Source organism: Ursus americanus, chromosome 23 (assembly GCF_024610735.1).
Source record: "Ursus americanus isolate L20-20 chromosome 23, mUrsAme1.1.p, whole genome shotgun sequence".
NCBI classification, from domain to species: Eukaryota; Metazoa; Chordata; class Mammalia; order Carnivora; family Ursidae; genus Ursus; species Ursus americanus.
This window is the reverse complement of record NC_142149.1, coordinates 3,656,620-3,674,827: the sequence shown is the minus strand read 5'-3', so window position 1 is coordinate 3,674,827 and position 18,208 is coordinate 3,656,620. Positions and strand designations below refer to the sequence as shown.

Here is an 18,208-nt window from a genome sequence, read left to right as displayed (position 1 = left end):
GCTGTAATATCACCGTGTGTCAGTACAATTTATTCTATTTTATTTTAAAGATTTTATTTATTTATTAGAGAGAGAGAGTGAATGAGAGGGAGCATGAGCAGGGGGAGGAGCAGAGGGAGAGGGAGAAGCAGACCCCTTGCTGAGCAGGAAGCCTGACAGGACAGAAGGACAGACGACTCAGGGCTCGATCCAGGTATTTCAGGATTATGACCCAAGCCGAAGGCAGATGCTTAACTGACTGAGCCACCCAGGCGCCCCAGTACAAATTATTTTGGATCAGAAATCCCCAGTGGGACATTACTGTGGTTGTTTGTCTCACTTAATACCTCACCCTGCAAGCACTACATAGAAAAAGAAACTGCCAGCTCTTTCCAGGATGGGTAGGGTGCTCCTGTGGTCCCCACTGAGCATCATGGTGCAGGCATTCAGCGACTTGCCTCTGCAACCACCCTGTGTCCCAGGAGCTGTGCAAAAATGGAATCATGCAATGGACGGTCTCATTCTAGTTACTGGAAATTAGGAAATTTGATGATTCACCCCTTCTAACTCGGAAGAGTTGAATCAAATTCCACCTTGTGTTTGTAATGCAATCTAAATGTAAAGGAAAAATTAAAACAATCTGAAATGCTCGTTGCTTGTAAACAACTTGGAAAGTCTTGAATTGCACCAAAAAACTAATGTTAGCATTTTGGTGTATTTACTTTCAGTCTGTCTGTACACAATACTCCCTCTAATTTTTAATTTTCCCAATGAGATAAGCTCTATAATACTCGTTGGAAATTTGGGTTTTACACTTCATGTCATTAAACATTCTTCTGGGACGTAATTCTTTGTGGATGCCTGATCTTCCAACAGTGATGTACCATTATTTACTTCACTGTTTCACCAACTTTCCCACTGTTGATTGCCTCCATTTTGGGGGGGGGTTAAATATTTTATTTATGTATTTGACAGAGACAGAGAGAGAGAGCATAAGCAGGGGAGAGGCAGGCAGAGGGAAAGGGAGAAGCAGGCCCCTGGCGGAGCAGGGAGCCCGGTGCAGGGCTCATCCCAGGACACGGAGATCCTGACCCAAGGGGAAGGCAGATGCTTCACCGACTGAGCCACCCAGGGGCCCCTTCTTTCACATTTTTGATATCATGAACAATGCCAAGATGAACATTCTTGCAGGGAGCATGTAACGGACCTCCTTGGGATACCTGGGGGGACGTGGAATGCGGAATGTTTCGCATGCAGAGCGTCCACACCCTTGCACCCTCACAACTCCCCCCTGGGACAAGCCAAGTAGGATGTGACATCTCCCACCGTTCTCCTGGGTTTCCAAGTCTCAATCCTTGTGGGTCCGCCAAGGAACCCCATGTTTCGGATCAGAGCCATCCCCCCCCCCCCCCAGGATCCTGCAACAACTTCCTTTCGAAGATCAGCTACAGGGGGTGCTCCCGGCTCCATGGACGCGCGGCCCTCGGCTCGCAGGACCTTACGCTCCGGGGCCGACCCCGCGTACCTGCCTGCGAGTTTCGGTGCTGGGCGTGACCCGGTGGGCGCGAACCCAGGACGCTCAGGAGCGCAAGTCGGGGGCCGCGGAGTGGGGGCGGTGAGGGACCTGGAGAGAAGAAGCTCAGCCCGCTGCGCCTGCGCCCCGCGCGCCGCTCGCACACCTGTGCCTGCCCCGCCCCCTCCCCGTGTCCGCGAGCGCAGCTGTCAATAAAGTTCTTGCGCGCCGGAAGCGGAAGCGCCGAGTCTCCATGGCGGCGGCGGCGGCTGCGGCGGGGCCGGTGCTCTGGAGGCGGCTGCTGGGCCTGCTGCCTGGCCGCCCCGGGCTGGCCGCGCTCCTGGGGCGCCTGTCGGACCGCCTGGGCAGGAACCGGGACCGCCGGCGCAGGAGGTGAGAGACGGCCGGAGTGGGGGCGAGGCCGCTGCCCTGCCTCCCTTCCGCGCCGGGAGTGAGCTCACGCGGAGTGGGGGGTGGGTGGGGAGGCGAGCGCGGGCTCCCCGGGGCCCCGGGCGGCGGGCGTTGGAAGGTCTGGTCGCGGGAGACGCAGCTTGCGTTCCGACGCGGGCCTTTCCTTGCGCGGTCCTGGCTGCTGGGTGGCTCGGCTGGGCTCGCAGTGCCCGGCCGGGATCCTGTGCGTGCAGCGCTTCGCACATCCTGCCCGAGAGGGCTGTGAAGCAATCCTGAGTCAGGGACTCTCAGGCCAGGGAAGAGGAACCACTCGGAACCCCCTTCACACTTTTCAAAGGGCCCGTGTTCTGGAAAAGTACTGAAGTGAGTTATGTAAGTGGAGGAGGCTTTGAAGCAGTTTGTTCAGGCAGTGGTCTTTCTAAAGTCAACATTTGCCAAGAACATGCTGACCTAAGAGGCCTGTTGTTATTGCTGATGTTACAGGAAAAAAAAAAAAAGATTTCTTGTGTGCAAATGGTTTTCTTATCAGAGACTCAAGCCTTACACTTGACCCTTTAAAAGAAAAAAAAAACAACTATCTTAGACGTGCATCTTTTAGAAGAGTTTGTATTATCTTAGATTTTATCTGTGCTACTTTGGTGAGGTGGGACCTCTTGGCTTTCGTGCACAGATCTGTGTTCCGGTCGTGCGTGCTGTCTCTACTTATGGGAAGGAACTTGCTTCATACTGGGTTACGGTGGATGATTTTCAGCAAAAATTCGACTTTGGTTCAGGGTAACTTTTAGGTGATAGCATCAGTATGGAGCCCTTCAGAAGCTTGCTGATCAGAATGACTTTAAGTTTCACATCAGCGAAACCCCGTGGGGGCGGGGCCGGGGAAGAGGTGGCCTCTGCATTTTCTGTAGTTGGTGTTTAGCCAAGACCTGGCCATTGCAGTGGGTGGTGAAATCAGATGACTTCTACATCTTGGCATCAAACCACTGGGAAATTTGGTTTAAGGTTTCAAGAAACGTTCTCTCCTCAAAGATGAGGTGTTCAGGCAGTTTTGTCATTTCCCTGTATGTGTTTAAACCATACGAAAAACACTTGTTAATTATTTAACATTGGAATTGACTACTTAGGGATGTTGGGGCAATCTCTACAAATTCTTTTGAAAAAGACATTTCTCTTGAGTGTCTTTTGTCGGTGGTGGTGGGGGGAGAGGAACAGTGTGGCAGTGGGAGTAGTCTAAACTGACTTCCCAAAGTCCTTTTTGTAAATGGATGCGGTAGGTGTGGCACCATGTCTTTTTTTTTTTTTTTTTAAGATTTTATTTATTTATTTGACAGAGACAGCCAGTGAGAGAGGGAACACAAGCAGGGGGAGTGGGAGAGGAAGAAGCAGGCTCCCAGCGGAAGAGCCCGACATGGGGCCCGATCCCGGAACCCCGGGACCACGCCCCGAGCCAAAGGCAGACGCTTAACGACTGAGCCACCCAGGCGTCCCGGCACCATATGTCTTTTTGGTGAAGCTGAGAGAGAGAGCTGTATCTCTTGGTCAACAATTAAACCAGAAACTCACTTAAAGAAATACAAGTTTTGTGTTTTATTTGTTTATTTCTTTTTAATTTAAATTCAATTAGCCAACCTATAGTACATCATTAGTTTTTGATGTAGTGTTCACTGATTAGTTGCATATAACACCCAGTGCTTATGACATCACGTGTCCTCCTTAATGCCCATCACCTAGTACCCATCCCCCCACCCACCAAGTTTTTGTGTTTTAAAGAAATTTGTGGGTGCGCCTGGGTGGCTCAGTCAAACGTCTGCCTTCGGCTCAGGTCATGATCCCAGGGTCCTGGGATTGAGGCCCGTATCTGGCTCCATGCTTAGCGGGGAGTCTGCTTCTCCTTCTACCCCTCCCTCCCCTGCTCGTGCTCTTGCTCTCAAAAATAAATAAAATCTTAAAAAAAAAAAAAAGAAATTTGTGTTTTATAATCCTTAGAATGTTTTGCTAGGACTGAAGATAAGTGCTTTGACTGTTGTTACAACACTGTGGCTTTCTTTTTTTTTTTTTTCCCCTCTTGCCTTACTTGGTTTACAGATTTTCCCGACTCTGTGGCCTTGGTGTTTGGGGTTTCTCTAGTGTATCTGGCCACTCATCCTGTATTGGCTGCTGACTTTCGTTTCTCCCCCTTTAGTTGTACCTCACAACTCCTCATTCCCCGAATGGTGTGGTTTCTTGTAACTCTGATCATTGATTCATTGATAATAGTTCTGTGTAGTCATGAGCTGAGACTTTGTCAGATTTTAGCTTGCCAGTCTGACTCACCTGTTAGGCGCCTGATGAACCCTCGCGGCTAATGAGAGGGGTGGAGGGAGGGTTCTTTCATTGCAGTGGCTTACATGTTAGTTACAGAGACAGCCACAGTGACAGAGAATGCTACTTAAAATTACTTCCAATTAGTGATCTAGAAATACTGTTGTGTTTTCTCTTGTTCAGGCATCTGACTCATCATCACTGTGGACTGCTGGGCTCATTCATGTATTCAGCATGCGTGTGTAGAGCACTGCTGTGCTAGGTACCAAGGAAGCAAAGAGAAAGACCTAGCCCCATCTTCAAGGTGCTCAGACCCATAAGCTGACAGTGATAGTAGGGTAAGGTAGAAGGTCATGGCAGCATCTGAGAGGCACAGCAGGAGGTCACAGAAGGCTTCCTGGTGGGGGTGATCTCAGAGCTGTGTTTTGGAGTGTAGGAGCAGGCTGGGTAAGGAAGGGGGAGCTGGTGTTCAGGGAAGGGTGGTGAGTGGTGTGGGCTGATGATTGTAGCGGCCAAGGTGGAAGGCAGTTCTGAGACGCCCCAGGTTCCCAAGTCATTTCCAGGAGCCTAGTGGGGGTACTGAGTAGGGATGGGAGGAGGCAGAGGGAGGAGCCAGGAGCAAGCTTGTCCTCTGGGCGGAGACCCTGGGAGGCAAGCTCTGAGATTGCTTGTACAGTTTCCTTTGATGGTGGCCTAGGCCTGAGGTGGTATGGAGTGGAAGGGGTTAGAGTCAGCTCTGGTGCGGGAGGTGTAGGGGGGCTTAGGGGACTGCGTGGATGGAGTCACGCATCACTAAAACAGGGGATAAGAAAGGACTGGGCTTGGGGGGCGATGGTAAAGTGAGTTTGGGCATGTTAACTAGCATCTAGATGCGTCCGAGTAGAGGTGTCAGTGTGCAGCTGACTGACAGATCTGGAGCTCGGGAGGGGGAGACGGCACCTCGAGGTGGTGTGTAGGAGTCCGCAGACTCCAGGAATTGACTCGTTGTTTGGAGTAGATGGGACTGAGTGGGAAATGTGCCCGGTGGGCAGGAGTTCCTGATCTTGAGCTTGCCTGCGGTAGAAGGAAGTATTTTCTTTGTGGCCTCTTTCTCTAAAAACCCCAAACAGACGATTTTTAGCTGGAGCTGTACGTGCAGAAAGGGCTTTATTATTGAAACTCAAGTCCCGGGGTGCCTGGGTGGCTCAGTTGTTAAGTGTCAGCCTTCAGCCCAGGGCATGATCCCGGCGTTCTGGGATCGAGCCCCACGCCAGGCTCCTCTGCTGGGAGCCTGCTTCTCCCTCTCCCACTCCCCCTGCTGTGTTCCCTCTCTCGCTGGCTGTCTCTCTCTCTCTCTCTCTGTCAAATAAATAAATAAATAAAAACTTAAAAAAAAAAAAAGAAACTCAAGTCCTGTTTTCTCTTCAGGGTGTGCGTGTGTGAGAGTTAGTGAATTGAGTGTGAGAGGAGGTGGGGGGCTTCTAACCTCCCTGAGTTGTAAGAGGGAGACAGACAACCGGAAGACTGTTCTTTCAGTTAGATGTCTGACGTCATCGTGGCAGGTCAGCATACTCCGTCCGGTTCAGCTTGTTAGTAGTTTCCACTCTGAGGGACCACCAGATTTCCAGAAATGACTTCTTCTCTGAACTTAGTGATGCTTCTTACTTGTTAGCACTCAGCAGAGCGTCTCTTGGCTTCCAGTAGTAGAATGGGTGGGAGGGGGATATTTAGAATTAAAGCATAATTTCCCCAAATAATTCAAATTTGGTTTTACAGGGGATTGGAATAAGATTTACAACGGATGGATTTTTAAATTGTAGCTTTATTTTTTAAGATTTTATTTATTTAGTTGACAGAGAGGATGAGTAGGGGGGGGGCAGAGGCAGAGGGAAAAGCAGGCTCCCCGCTGCTTCCCGCTGAGCGGGGAGCCTGATGCGACTCGATCCCAGGACCCTGGGATCATGACCTGAGCCAAAGGCAGATGCTTAACCGACTGAGCCACCCAGGCGCCCCAAATTTTAGCTTTATCGAATTCATATGAACAGAAGTATCCCCTGAACACATTGCAGCTGGTGATGAATTAGGCAGGGTCAGTCGGTTGTGTGCTCCTAGAGAAATAGCAGCTAGCCTGGGATTGAAGTGTTCTGATAGATAATCCACTTATAAACATGTGATCTGATTCATGTAAACGAGTTCTTTTCAAGGCTGCTGGGAAGTCCGGCTGGTCAGAGCCTTTGGATTAGTTCGGTTCTCGTCAGACACTTCCCTTTGCCTGCTGCTTTGGCCCCCCGAGGTGTATTATGGGTTATGTTAGCTTTCTGGCCCCTGGATGTGATTGACTTCCTTTTGGGCAAGTCAAGAGGACAGTCATCTGGTCAGCATGTAGTCAGATGCTGGCAGCCTGGCCTCCCATGCAGGACTTCTTGTGGGAGTTCATCAGGCCGTTGGTCTTTTGTAAGCTACGGGAATTCACACTCAACTTCCCTTTCTTGGACTTGGGTGTTGCGTCAGTCAGGAAGGGCCGCCTGCTGCCGGGGACGCAGGAAGTACGGTGCCTTCGCGTAGTGGAGCTCTTCTCGGGAAGTGCTATGACTGTTGCTCTTTGCTCCTCAGCTCACTTTCTGACGCTTAAATGTGCATGACTGAGGGGGGAGGGTGGGTTTTTCTTAAAAAGTAGTTTCTGAAAATATTGCAGTCCACAGAACTTAGTTTCTTTTAAGAACTTCTTTTTTCATCATTTTTTACAGATTTGGGTGGGACCCAAGCCACAGAGCTTGTACCACAAATCTTATAGTTCCGGAAAAACTCATGGATTCAGAGCATGACAGAGCCCATCGTGGGGGCCACTGAGTTAATGCCCTGAGTACAGTCCAGGACAGAGAGTAGAACCCCTGTACTGTCTGTCGAGGGTTTGTGCTTCGTGTGGGAAGACATTCCTCCCGCATCACTGTGTTCTTTGTTCAGAGCCCAAGGTGCCCCCTTTTGGAAAGACCCTAAGAGGTTGGCCAGCTTACTTTTTTTTTCCCCACTGGTGGTGGGTGACACTCTGCAGCCCCTGGGGATCAGACTTGTGTCCTCTGAGGTGGAGAGGCCTTGGAGGGAACGTGTCTAAAGGGAAAGTGTAGACCTGGGTGTCGTTCTCTAGTATTTGCCTTTCTATTTCTTCCTCTTCCCCCTGCCCCCCTTCTCCTCCTCCTCTTCTTCTCCTCCTCCTCTTTTTTTTTTAAAGATTTTATTTATTTATGTGACAGAGAGACAGCCAGCGAGAGAGGGAACACAGCAGGCGAGTGAGAGAGGAAGAAGCAGGCTCCCAGCAGAGGAGCCCGATGTGGGACTCGATCCTGGAACGCTGGGATCACGCCCTGAGCCGAAGGCAGACGCTTTAACGACTGCGCTACCCAGGCGCCCCCCCTTCTTTTTTAAAGAGGGCGGGTGGGGGTGGGCAGAGAAAGAGGGAGAGAGAGAGAATCTTAAGCAGGCTCCACACCCAGAATGTAGCCTGACGTGGGGCTTGATCTCACCAACCTGAGATTGTGACCTGAGATGAAATCAAGAGTCAGATGCTTAACTGAGCCCCCCGGGCGCCCCTGCCTTTCTTTATTGGCATCTCGCCGCTGGCCCCGAGCTTGGTTGGACCTCCAGGCACATTGTTGCACATCCAGACAAAGGAAAAAATGCAAGGTGTGCCGGTATTTTTCCATGGAGCACACGCAGCTTCAAGATACTTGGTGAAATGGAAAACTCCTATCTCCTCACAAAAAGAAGAAATACCTTCTCTTTCCCCTGAGGCTCCCTGTGTCAATCGCTCTGTTGGGTTGTGTCTCAGTGGCTCTTCTGCTCTGTTTCCGAGTGGCTGATTATTCTGAACTCAAGTCCCACTGCCTTCCCAAACCTGGCAGGAGGGGTGGGCTGCCCTGTCCCACCTAGGCTTCTGCTGTCTTCACTTAGTGGCTGCCCCCCCCCCCCCCGTCCCCACCCAGGGGCTCAGGGACAAGAGCATCCTTGGTTGAGGCGGTTCAGATGTGGATTTGTCTTAGAGATGTGGGAGGAAGCGTCCCTGCCCCGCGCGCCTCCCCGCCTTCACGCTCCCGTGCCCTCCCAGAGTCGCCCCGGAAGCCTGCCCCCACCCCGCCCGCACAGGTCTCTCCCTGGGTGGAGGAAGGGCCCCAGGTCAGGGGTCTTCAGCACTTAGACCCAGCCTGCTCCACAGTGCAGGGACCTTGCAGATTCCACGGGAAGCCTTAAATCCCGTGGCTGAACCTGTACCTGGAGTCGGGTGTCCTGGGGGTGGCCGGAGCCTGTCCTTCACAGAGCCCCCGCTTCATTTCACCATTTCACCTGTCGGCTGGGACCAGTTTGCAGTGCTTGCTGTCGTTGCCTCTGCCACTGACTTGCCTGAGCGTCCCTAGGCGCTTGCCCTAGCCCTATTTTCCAAACTTCCGTGATATTCTGGAGTCGGCAGAAGCTATTACCTGGTCCCCTGCCCCCACCACTTCCTCTTCTTTGTAACTAGAAATGGGAGCTGGATGGTTCTAGAAAGATGATTCAGGGGAGTCGAGGTCTAGATGTGGAAATCGTGTATGTGTGTGCGGGTTTAGTTCTCTGAATGGTGTGTGTGACACGGCTCTGCTTTTTTGGTGAAGTAACCACAGCTGCTCAGATCTCTCGGGGCTTCGGTTCCTGACCTGGGACGTGTGGTTTCTTAGTAAGCCTCCCTGGGGTCGGGACTTGCCTGCGCAGGTGGTCGCCCCTGGAGACCGGGGTGACTGTGACATGGGGGTGCTGCTAGCACCGGGAGCCACCTTTTCTGGGAAGATTCCCAGGAGTTAGGCTGAGGAAAGCGGGAACTAACCCCCCATGGGCTTCTGGCTGAGGTGAAGGAAAACAGTGAGCCCCTAAGTGGACTTGGGCCTGCCTGCTTCTGCCCCAGCCGAGGCACTCCAGTGAGATTTTGAGTGTCACCCGTCCAGGTGTGGTCTCCCCCGGCCCATGCCGTCACTGAGGGCACCTTCATGAAACGCTCGGCTCCTTCTCAGGGCGCCTTCCTCTTCGGGTGTCTAGAAGTGCCGCTCGAGGGTTGGGTCTCCCCCTCCATGACTCCCTGCACCTAATTGGCTTTCAGCTCCTTCTCCTCTCTAGCAAAAATAAACCTGTCAGTACACAGATTAAACAGGAAGCCAACATAGAAAAGCCCTCAACAGCTCTTGGACCGAGGCCCTGGTGGAGCATTCCCAGGGAGAGCTGCCTGGCAGGGACGAGGCCTGCCCACGGTAGCCCGGGGCCCTGAGCCCGGCGCGCCCGAGCCTGCCCGGTGCCTCTCCGGGGCAGGATGGGGCTGACGGTGGGCCCTGGGTGCATGTGCCCTCTGGCCTGGCTGGGGACACCCTCCTGGGCTTTCCCGCGGATGGTGGTGCTCTCCAGCGCCGGCGGCATAACGTTTGCTCAGTCCCCTCCTTGCCCGGAGCAGCCCCTCCGCACGGCCTGCCTGGCCTCGCCAGGGACAGTGTCCTCAGGCCTCCCCGGCCGCTCAGCACCACCGGCTCCCCTTCCCGATCACTGGAAGACACATGCTGCACATTTCAACCTTTAGGTCATGGTGGCATTTTCCTCTTGCGTCGTTCTTGGATGGTTTCAGGTGTGTAAGCCTGTGAGGCCGCCAGGTGTGTGGGGGGCTGGGCTGCTCTTCGCTTGTGCCCCCCACAGGATGGAACAGCGCTGACACGAGGCCTGGGGTCGTGGCCCGAGCCGGCACTTGCCCTTTCTGGGTCGCCGTGTGCCGAGGATGTCTCTGAAGCTTCCTTTTGGAGCCGATCAGAATCTCCTGGCCCGGGGGAAGGATGCGAGGACCGACAGCGCGGTGGAGGGCGGGGGTGGGGGGCGTTAGCGGTCGCCCTGGTTCTTTTTCATACGGGTTGAGAGAGGCTAAGTGCCGTGAGGCTGGGAGATCTGTTGGTGTGGCGCTGCTGTGGGGTTTTCCACCTCAAACAGACCATGTTTAATTAATGAATATTAGACTTTAGGCCCCCTCTGGGGCTTCAAATTGATAGAGTGTTGTGCAGACTTTCCCATTGTCTCGTGGTTTTCCATTGGACCGAAGGATCTTTCCCTCTCCTCCTGGAAGTTAGCTTTGAGCACAGCAGGAATAAGGCCTCCGGTTTGGGAAATCGAGGCAGCAGTCCCTAGTTTACGCATCTAAGCCTTTCCTTTGTGAGCTGCAGCTCATCCCCTGGAAGCCAGAGAACCTCAGCAAGCTGGTCACCCCCCGTCTGAGACCGAGAAAGCGTAGCCGCTCTCCCCACTCTGCACCTTGGGGCGCCAGGCCAGTCCCTAACTTCCCAGGATCTGGAGAGCCGTTACCTTCCAGCCGTTGACTAAAGTTTTCTTGGCAGTGAGTCGGCTGGGACAGACCAGTGGGCTTTCTGGGAAGCACAGCTGTGGGCCATCTGGCGTCTGTGTAGGGACGTTTGCGGGCCCTGGGAAGATTCAGCGCTTTATCATGAGGCAAGTGAATGAAGTCATCTTCCTGGAATCTGTGACCCTTCAGGCCTTGGGGTGTGCAAGCGCCCTTTCCGCAGAGCCCCCCTCGGAGCTGCAGTAGAAGGGCACACACCGCAGAGGATTTTCCTGCTGCTGTTGCTGGAGTTGAGAGTAGGGCCGGGCTTGTGCGGGGCTCTGCGTCTGTTGCCCCTCCCCGTCCCCACGGGGCGGGCAGCAGACGTGTGGTTCACGGGCAGGACCTCGGTTGCTGCTGTCTCTGCCTCAGTGGAGTGGAGCCGGCCGGTGGGGGCGGGGATGCAGCTTTACGTGGCGTGAGCCCCGAGGCCGACGTGGCCAGGGCTGAAGGGGCAATTCTTGCCACCACCGAGATGGCCCCCCTCCCCCAGGCTCTTCCTGCTCCAGCTCTTCTCTCTACAACCGAGTATTCAAGAGAAAACTTCGGTTTTCTGGGTCCTTCCCTAAATAAAAGCTTCGTTTATCTCCGCAGCCCTGCAGCTGGGGGCCTGGGTTGCAGCGGTCACCCTCCTCCCAGACTCGCCCTGGCTCCAGGTAGCCATCAGCGGCTCCTGCAGGCTGGCTGGTGGGGCGCCCTGGTGTTGACCGTGCGTGGTTTCTGTGAGTTTACTTGTGGCTGCTCTAAATTTGGAGCTGTTTGGAGCCCACTGCAAGTTGGGGTTTATCATAGGCATTGGCACTTCTCAAGTTGCTCAGCGAGTAGCGGCTGAAGGAAAAGCCCTTTTGCAGTTTGCTTGGGCTCACTTAAAATGGTCTAGAGAATCTGAAATTGGTTAAAAAAAAAAATTCCTGCCCTCCCCCCCCCCCAATAGCTGAGAGGGACTTCAAGGAAGTGTTTGAGAAGTATGACCCTTTGTGTGTCTCTCTAACCAGGTCACCATGGCTGCTGTTGGCTCCTCTGCTGTCCCCAGCTGTCCCTCAGGTCACCTCCCCTCCTTGCTGCCTGTGTCCGGAGGGTGTGCACAGGTTCCAGTGGATCCGAAACCTGGTCCCCGAGTTCGGGGTCTCCAGTTCCCACGTCAGGGTGCTTTCTTCCCCGGCAGAGTTTTTTGAGCTCATGAAGGTAAGTAGTGTCCGTAGGAGAGAGGGGTGGACGCTTGAGTGGAGGCTTGGGGGCGTGAGGATGGGTGAGTCCTGAGCAGAAGTGCCTTCTGTTCTGGAGGTTTCTGATGGCTGCTCGGCTTCTTGCTGTGGGTTCTTCTCCCTGTTAGGTTTTCAGCCTCACAAATGCTTGAGTTGTGCCATCATCAGAGGCTCCCCCGCGTGGCTGATGTCTCAGGTAGGGTAGCTCAGAGCGTGTGGGCAGTGAAGGGCAGGTCCTGGATTTTGACTCTTACGAACAGATGGATTCCGTCGGTTCCATCGGAAGGGAGGTTATTGCGGGCGTGTGGGCGTCCTTGCTAGCGATGTCGGGGGCTAAAAGGAACCTTCTTACTGTAGTCACGGCATGACAGAGCCCTCCCCTGCAAACATGTCCAGAACACAGTGGTGTCATCTTGGTAGGCAGGGCGTACGGGGAGTGAAGACTCAGCTGTGAGCCGTGGATGAGACTGACGTGTAGGAAGTGGCTGGAATTCTCTTGTTGGTGAGGAGGCTTTATGGATCACTGGAAAATTTGGACACCTGGTTTTAGGCCTTATGATCCCTGTTCTTTCCTGTGACTTTGTCTAAAGTTTGTGCCTTCTCTGTCCTGGTAGAGATGCTGACCTTCGCATTTGAGGGGTTGAGCTTTCAGTACTCAGGTGTTCGTGGCCCATCTATTACTCGAGGTGAAACCGCTAATTGGAATAAGTAATTTGAAACTGATTAATTTTTATTAACATAAACCCTCTGGGTTCACATTAGCAGTGATGTTAGAATTAAGGTGTGATGAGGTCAGACAGGCAGAATGGTGGTGGGTAATAGGAAATACGTGTAGAGATGAATTTTTCTGCAGAATGAACTGTACTTGATTTGAATACTTGTACATTCTCCTTTTGCCCTGTTGTTCTGTAGGTCCACACTCAGCTTTATTTCTGACCGGCTCCTTCCAGAACGCATTCTGCGTGCGTGCGTGTGTGTGTGTGTGTGTGTGTGTGTGTGTCTGTGTACGTGCTCTCCGCTCTTCCCTGCGCTCCTCATCTGTCCTGTGCATCTTTTTTGTGGAGAACTGATACTTAGCTGGTTTGCTCTTTGCTCCTATTTGGTTCTCTGTTTGGCTTGAAGAAACAGGTTTTGCAGAGGCGGTTCTTCGTGTTTTAGTCAGCTCCGGGTGAAGGACTGGCTGAGTCTCCGAGTGGCCGTCCCCTGGCTGCGCACCTGCCTGGGTGGGGCCGTGGAGGACAGGAAGGGCCCCGGGGCTTGGCGCAGCAGGCTGGGAGGAAGCCCTTCTCTCCTGCCCTTTGAATCGAGTCCCGGGCGGGCAGATTCCCACACAGGGATTGCGTGGAGCGGGATGTGTCTTTCCCGGGCCCACAGAGCGGCCTTGTTCCCTGAGACGAGAGTGCAGCCTGCCGTCTGCCTGGCCGGCGAGCCCTCGTTCCAGTGCCTGAGCCGAGGTACCTGTACCGGGGTCACTGTTCGCTCTGTGTCCTCGCGTTCCCTTCAGGCCTCTGCTTCCCAAATAACCAAACAGAGGAGACGGCGAACTAGGGACCTTCTGTTGTGCTTTCCTGGTCTGCAGGCTTTGTGCCAGCGTGTTCGTGTGTGCCTGTGGTCGGGGCGCCCCTCCTGTGCAGGCCGTGTGGGCTGTGGGTCGGAAAGCAGGCGTGTGCCCTGCTTCCTGCCTCCCTCCTTCTGCCAGGCCTGGCCCCCCTGCTCTCCTTCCAGAGTGTGACCTTGGCAGGGCTGCCCATCTTTCTGCCCCCCCACCCCCAGGGCAGAGTGCTTCGAGCTCCGGAGGGGGTCATCGGTGCCCACGCTGCAGCAGGTCTAGAGAGAGCACTCTGTGCGGACTGAGGTGACACAGTCATCTTTGCCTGCTGGGCTGTTCTGTCCTTGGGCCTGGGGACCTGTCTGCGCTTCAGAGGAGACGCGTGCCCGCTCATTATGAAACCCAGCCATGCAGGGACGGACGGGGGCAGAGTGGCACGTGCGTTGGCACCCACACTCCCCTCCGCTCTGCCCCTCAGGGACCGCTCTCTCGCGCCCTGCCCGTGCCCCACGGGACACCCCCTGCGGGCTGTGCACGGCTGTGCTTTGAGCCCGGGGCAGTGACTGCTTCACTCCCAGCAGGATGTGGCGGGCGTTGTGTCAGGTCGCTGTCACACCTCCTTCACCCTTCCCATGGCTGCGTCGTGTCTCGTACAGTGAGGTCATGTCTCTCGGAGTAGTTCGCGTTAGCGTCGCAGGCCTTACTTGGGCGGTTTCCGGGAGCGTGGGGCTGGCTTCCGATATCAGGAGGTCGCGCCGAGCGTTCTGTGGGAGATCTCAGTGAGCTGTGGAAGCCGTGGCCGTGACCCGTGTCTCCTCTTTCAGGGCCAGATCAACGTGGCCAAGAGACGGGTGGTGATGGCGTCGCTCTACCTGGGGACCGGGCCTTTGGAGCAGGAGCTGGTAAGGTTCGAGGTGCCGGGGGGCTGGGGTCGAGCCGCGTGCCGGCCATGGCAGGAGGGCCACGGCAGGAGGGCCACGGCAGGAGGGCCACGGCAGGAGGGCCGCTGTGGGGCTGCTCGCCCGCCCTGCGCGCCATGCCCGGGGCTCTGAGGCTGCGGCCCGCTGCCCGTGTTCGTGTGGCCCGTGGGTTAAGAATGGTTTTTGCATTTTCAAATGACTGGAAAAAAATCAAAAGGAAGAGAATGTTTGTGACCCAGGGAGAGCATGTGAAATTCGGATTTCTGTGTCTGTAAGTCCGCTTTGTCATGGCGCAGCCGTGCTCGCTCACAAACGTACGGGGTAGCTGCCCCTGCGGCGGGACGGGTGTTGTGACGGAGCCCGTCCGCCCCCCAGGCCCAGCCCTTTGCAGGAGAGACTTTCTTTCTTTCTTTTCTTTCTTTCAAGATTTTATTTATTTATTTGACAGAGAGAGACAGCCAGCGAGAGAGGGAACACAAGCAGGGGGAGTGGGAGAGGAAGAAGCAGGCTCCTAGCGGAGGAGCCCGATGTGGGACTCGATCCCAGAACGCTGGGATCACGCCCTGAGCCGAAGGCAGACGCTTAACTACTGCGCCACCCAGGCGCCCCAGGAGAGACTTTCTGAGCCCGTCCTAGACAAGTGGACTGATGCAAGGTTGGGCTGGGGCCAGGTGCCGGTACGTGGCCCACCCGCCCCACCTAGACTGGGCGTCCCGCGCCGGTGGCCTGCCGCGAGCAGGCGGGATGGGAGGGAGCGCACACGCCGGTTTGCTCAGGGGTCCTGCGTGCTCTGCGCCGCCGTCTGTAGGCGGCCTCCTCGTGAGTGTGCGACACCGTTCTCTTGTCTTGTCGTCTCCTTGGGATGGCTTTCCACTCTGAGGCTGTGAAATGGGCCTGGTGGCCACAGTGTTTCCTCTGGGTTCCTCCTTGTCTGGAAACCCCCAGGTAGGAGCTGGGAAATACCGGGGCTGGGTGCAGAGAATGGGGGGACGGTGGGTCAGCAGAAGCACTTCTGTGCCCCCCTCTCCCTCCCAGGCAGGGAAGTCTTCATCTGTCTTCAGGACATGCTTCTAGCTGCAAGCTCGGGAAGCCTGTTTGTTCTTCTGGGAGAAGAATGTCATGTCCATGGAGAGCGGCCAGTGGGCAGGTTGTGTCTCGGATTCATTGGGTCAGCAAATATTTGCCGAGTGCTGTCCGTGTGTAGGCACTGTTTGCTGTGTGTCTGTGGGGATTGTCTGTTGAAACGTGCGAGAGCTGGTGTCTTAGAGAGCCTTTCCAAGAGCGGCAAGGTCCAGACTGCTTGGGCAACGTATCTCTGACCCACAGACACTCTCTTCTTGAGAAGCCTGGCTGGACGAGGGTGCTAGCGGCACCTTCTGGTTACTGTTACTGGTCTCCCGAAGAAGTCTCATGGTGTTGACTCTTGAGCTCTTCAGTGCGTGTGTGTGTGTGTTCCAAGAGGATGTGGTGGGGGTCGGGGCGCGTTACCTGGCAAGTTTTTTTTTTTTTTTTAAAGTAGGCTCCACACCCAGCATGGAACCTGATGTAGGGCTTGAACGCACAACCCTGAGATCAAGACCTGAGCCGACAACCAAGAGTCAGATGCTTAACTGACTGAGCCACCCAGGCGCCCCTTGATCTGTTCTTTTAATACATAATCGTGTTTTTGGATCTTATACTTCTGTTCTTTTGGGGTTCTTTCTTTGATAGGTAGATTGCCTGGAAAGCACTCTGGAAAAGTCACTCCAAGCCAAGTTCCCTTCAGACCTCAAGGTGTCTATCCTCTTGGACTTCACACGGGGCTCAAGAGGTGGGTCTGGCACACTCCCTGCCTGCCCTGACGCTTCCTCTTTCAGAGCCCTTGTTCAGGAGTTACGCTTTTGCGCACCCCCCCCCCCCCCCCAGCAAAAGCAAGGATGTTTGAAGACAGCGCAGACTGCCTGGTTGCCCATCAGCATTCCTTCTGTAGCAAGTGACTGGAAGCCCAAGGAAAAACAACTTGGGCAAAAAGAGAGACCGTTTTCGACTCCAATTACTGACCTTTTTTGGGTGGGTCATGATCTGGGGGTCTGGCTTGTCACCAGGACGCAGCTGCTGGCCCTCCTTTTGGGCTGGCTTTATTCTCAGGCTCCATGTAGTGACCTCTGGCAGCCCCAGGCGCATCTGGCCATGACATTTTGTCCATCGGAAGAGAGTCTGCTTCCTGAGGGTCAGACCAGAGCTCCTGACTGACCTGCCGTGGGCCATGCACTGGGGCTCTGCGTGTGCTGCCCGGCCCCGTCTAGGCCTGGGCGCCCTCCCGTGGAGCTGGGGCGAGCTTTCGGGGTGGGTAGGGCCATCATTACCCAGAGTAGGAACGCTAAGAGTGGAGTGGGGTGGTGCCCCTAGAAGGAGGTTTGGGGTGTGATTCCCAGGAGGAGGGAGAATGGGTGCTGGGTACTAAAATGACAGATGTCTGCTGCCCCGAACGCCCAGTCTTGTTCTGAGATGTGTCCGTGTCCAGAGCAGAATTTGGTCTGAGGTCCTCCAGCTCACGATGGTGCCAGGGGTTCTGGCCGATTTGGGTGGACAGCGCAGGCAAATGTGGGCCCACGGTGGGCGGTTCCTCCCCATGCAGGCTGGTATCTTTCTGGTGTGAATCGCCTGTCCTTTTTCTTTCGCTCACCCCTGTATTTAGGTAGGAAGAACTCCCGCACAATGCTGCTCCCGCTGTTACAGAGGTTTCCAGAACAGGTCCGCGTCTCTCTCTTCCACACGCCTAACCTCCGTGGACTTCTCCGGCTCCTGATCCCTGAGCGCTTCAATGAGACGATCGGCCTGCAGCACATGAAAGTGTACCTCTTTGACAACAACGTCATCTTGAGTGGGTGAGTCTGCTGCCTTCTGTCAAGGACCTCCCCTTAGTACCGTCCGGGGTGGAAGTTAGCGGAACACGGAGAAGGAACGTCCATCTCCTCAGGTCTTCAAGGACGTGGCCATACGTTTCTAGTCTAGTTGTCATACTGCCTCAGTGTCATCCATGACACCACATGTGCCGTGGCCGCTGGAAGCCCACCCCGGGTGCTCAGAAGGGAGCCCTGGCTTCTTGAGCACTTCCTGGGTGCTCGGACCCACACACACCTGGGTGTGCTGTCGCATGCCGTCCTCGCGGAGACCCACGTAGTGTTTTCCTCACTTTGTGCGTGAGAGACTAGAGAGGACAAATGACTTTCTCAGGCAGAGCCAGGAACACAGAAGAAACAAACCACAGAACCACCATGGCAGTCTGGGTCCTTTTCATGCTGAAACGCGGGCCCTGGGGTGAGCCCCGGCGGGCAGTTGGCTTTGTGAGTGTCATTCTTTTTCCAGCTGATTGTTGCCTCAGGGGCGTCGCTCTGTGGCTCCCTCCTTTGTGTCACCTCATGCCACTCTTGCCTCGTCTTACATGAGTGGCCACGCTCAGGGTCGGCTGCTGCCGTGGGGTCCTGACCCGTGTCTGTTGCCGCCCTGGTCCCGCTAGTTTCCCGGCACCCGCTGTCGCACCCTCTCCGGCCTGAGTCCTCACCCGCCTCTTTCCTCCCTGCAGCGCCAACCTGAGCGACTCCTACTTCACCAACCGCCAGGACCGCTACGTGTTCTTGCAGGACTGCGCCGAGATCGCAGACTTCTTCACGGAGCTGGTGGATGCGGTGGGGGACGTGTCCCTGCAGTTGCAGGGAGATGACACGGTGCACGCGGTGGAGGGGATGGTGCACCCTTACAAAGGTACGGCCCGCTCCGCTGCCCTCCTGAGCTTGCAGGGGGTGGGGTGAGGGCTGAGAGGAGCACACCTCTAGGAGCCTTACTGCGGGCTGGCGGGACTTGGGTGGCAGAGCCTCATTCTGCTTTTGTTTCTGAGGCCAGACAGAGGTGACTCACTGGCCACCAGTCATGCCCTGTGGGTCCAGGGAAGGTGGGAGTGTGGGCTTCGGCCTGGGCCTGGGG

At 55.1% G+C, this 18,208-nt stretch overlaps 1 protein-coding gene across 7 annotated transcripts in view; it reads left to right on the top strand.

The window, feature by feature from the left end:
* The first annotated feature begins 1,723 nt into the window (after window positions 1-1,723).
* The window catches only part of PGS1 (phosphatidylglycerophosphate synthase 1), a 54,170-nt gene continuing 37,685 nt past the window's right edge, over window positions 1,724-18,208 (top strand). For 5 of the 7 annotated variants that reach the window (XR_015721231.1, XR_006782701.2, XM_087854039.1 and 2 more), the window contains exons 1-6: window positions 1,724-1,885; window positions 11,567-11,756; window positions 14,150-14,227; window positions 15,956-16,055; window positions 16,923-17,112; window positions 17,811-17,989. Coding sequence is in view for 5 of the 7 variants with exons in the window: in XM_087854039.1 (XP_087710165.1) it covers window positions 1,746-1,885; window positions 11,567-11,756; window positions 14,150-14,227; window positions 15,956-16,055; window positions 16,923-17,112; window positions 17,811-17,989 (877 nt within the window). In the remaining 2 variants the exon portion in view is untranslated. Of the gene's footprint in view, window positions 1,886-11,566; window positions 11,757-14,149; window positions 14,228-14,693; window positions 15,191-15,280; window positions 15,393-15,955; window positions 16,056-16,922; window positions 17,113-17,810; window positions 17,990-18,208 lie in introns of those variants that run through there. The other 2 variants (XM_045813915.2, XM_045813913.2) reach the window with 2 other exon arrangements.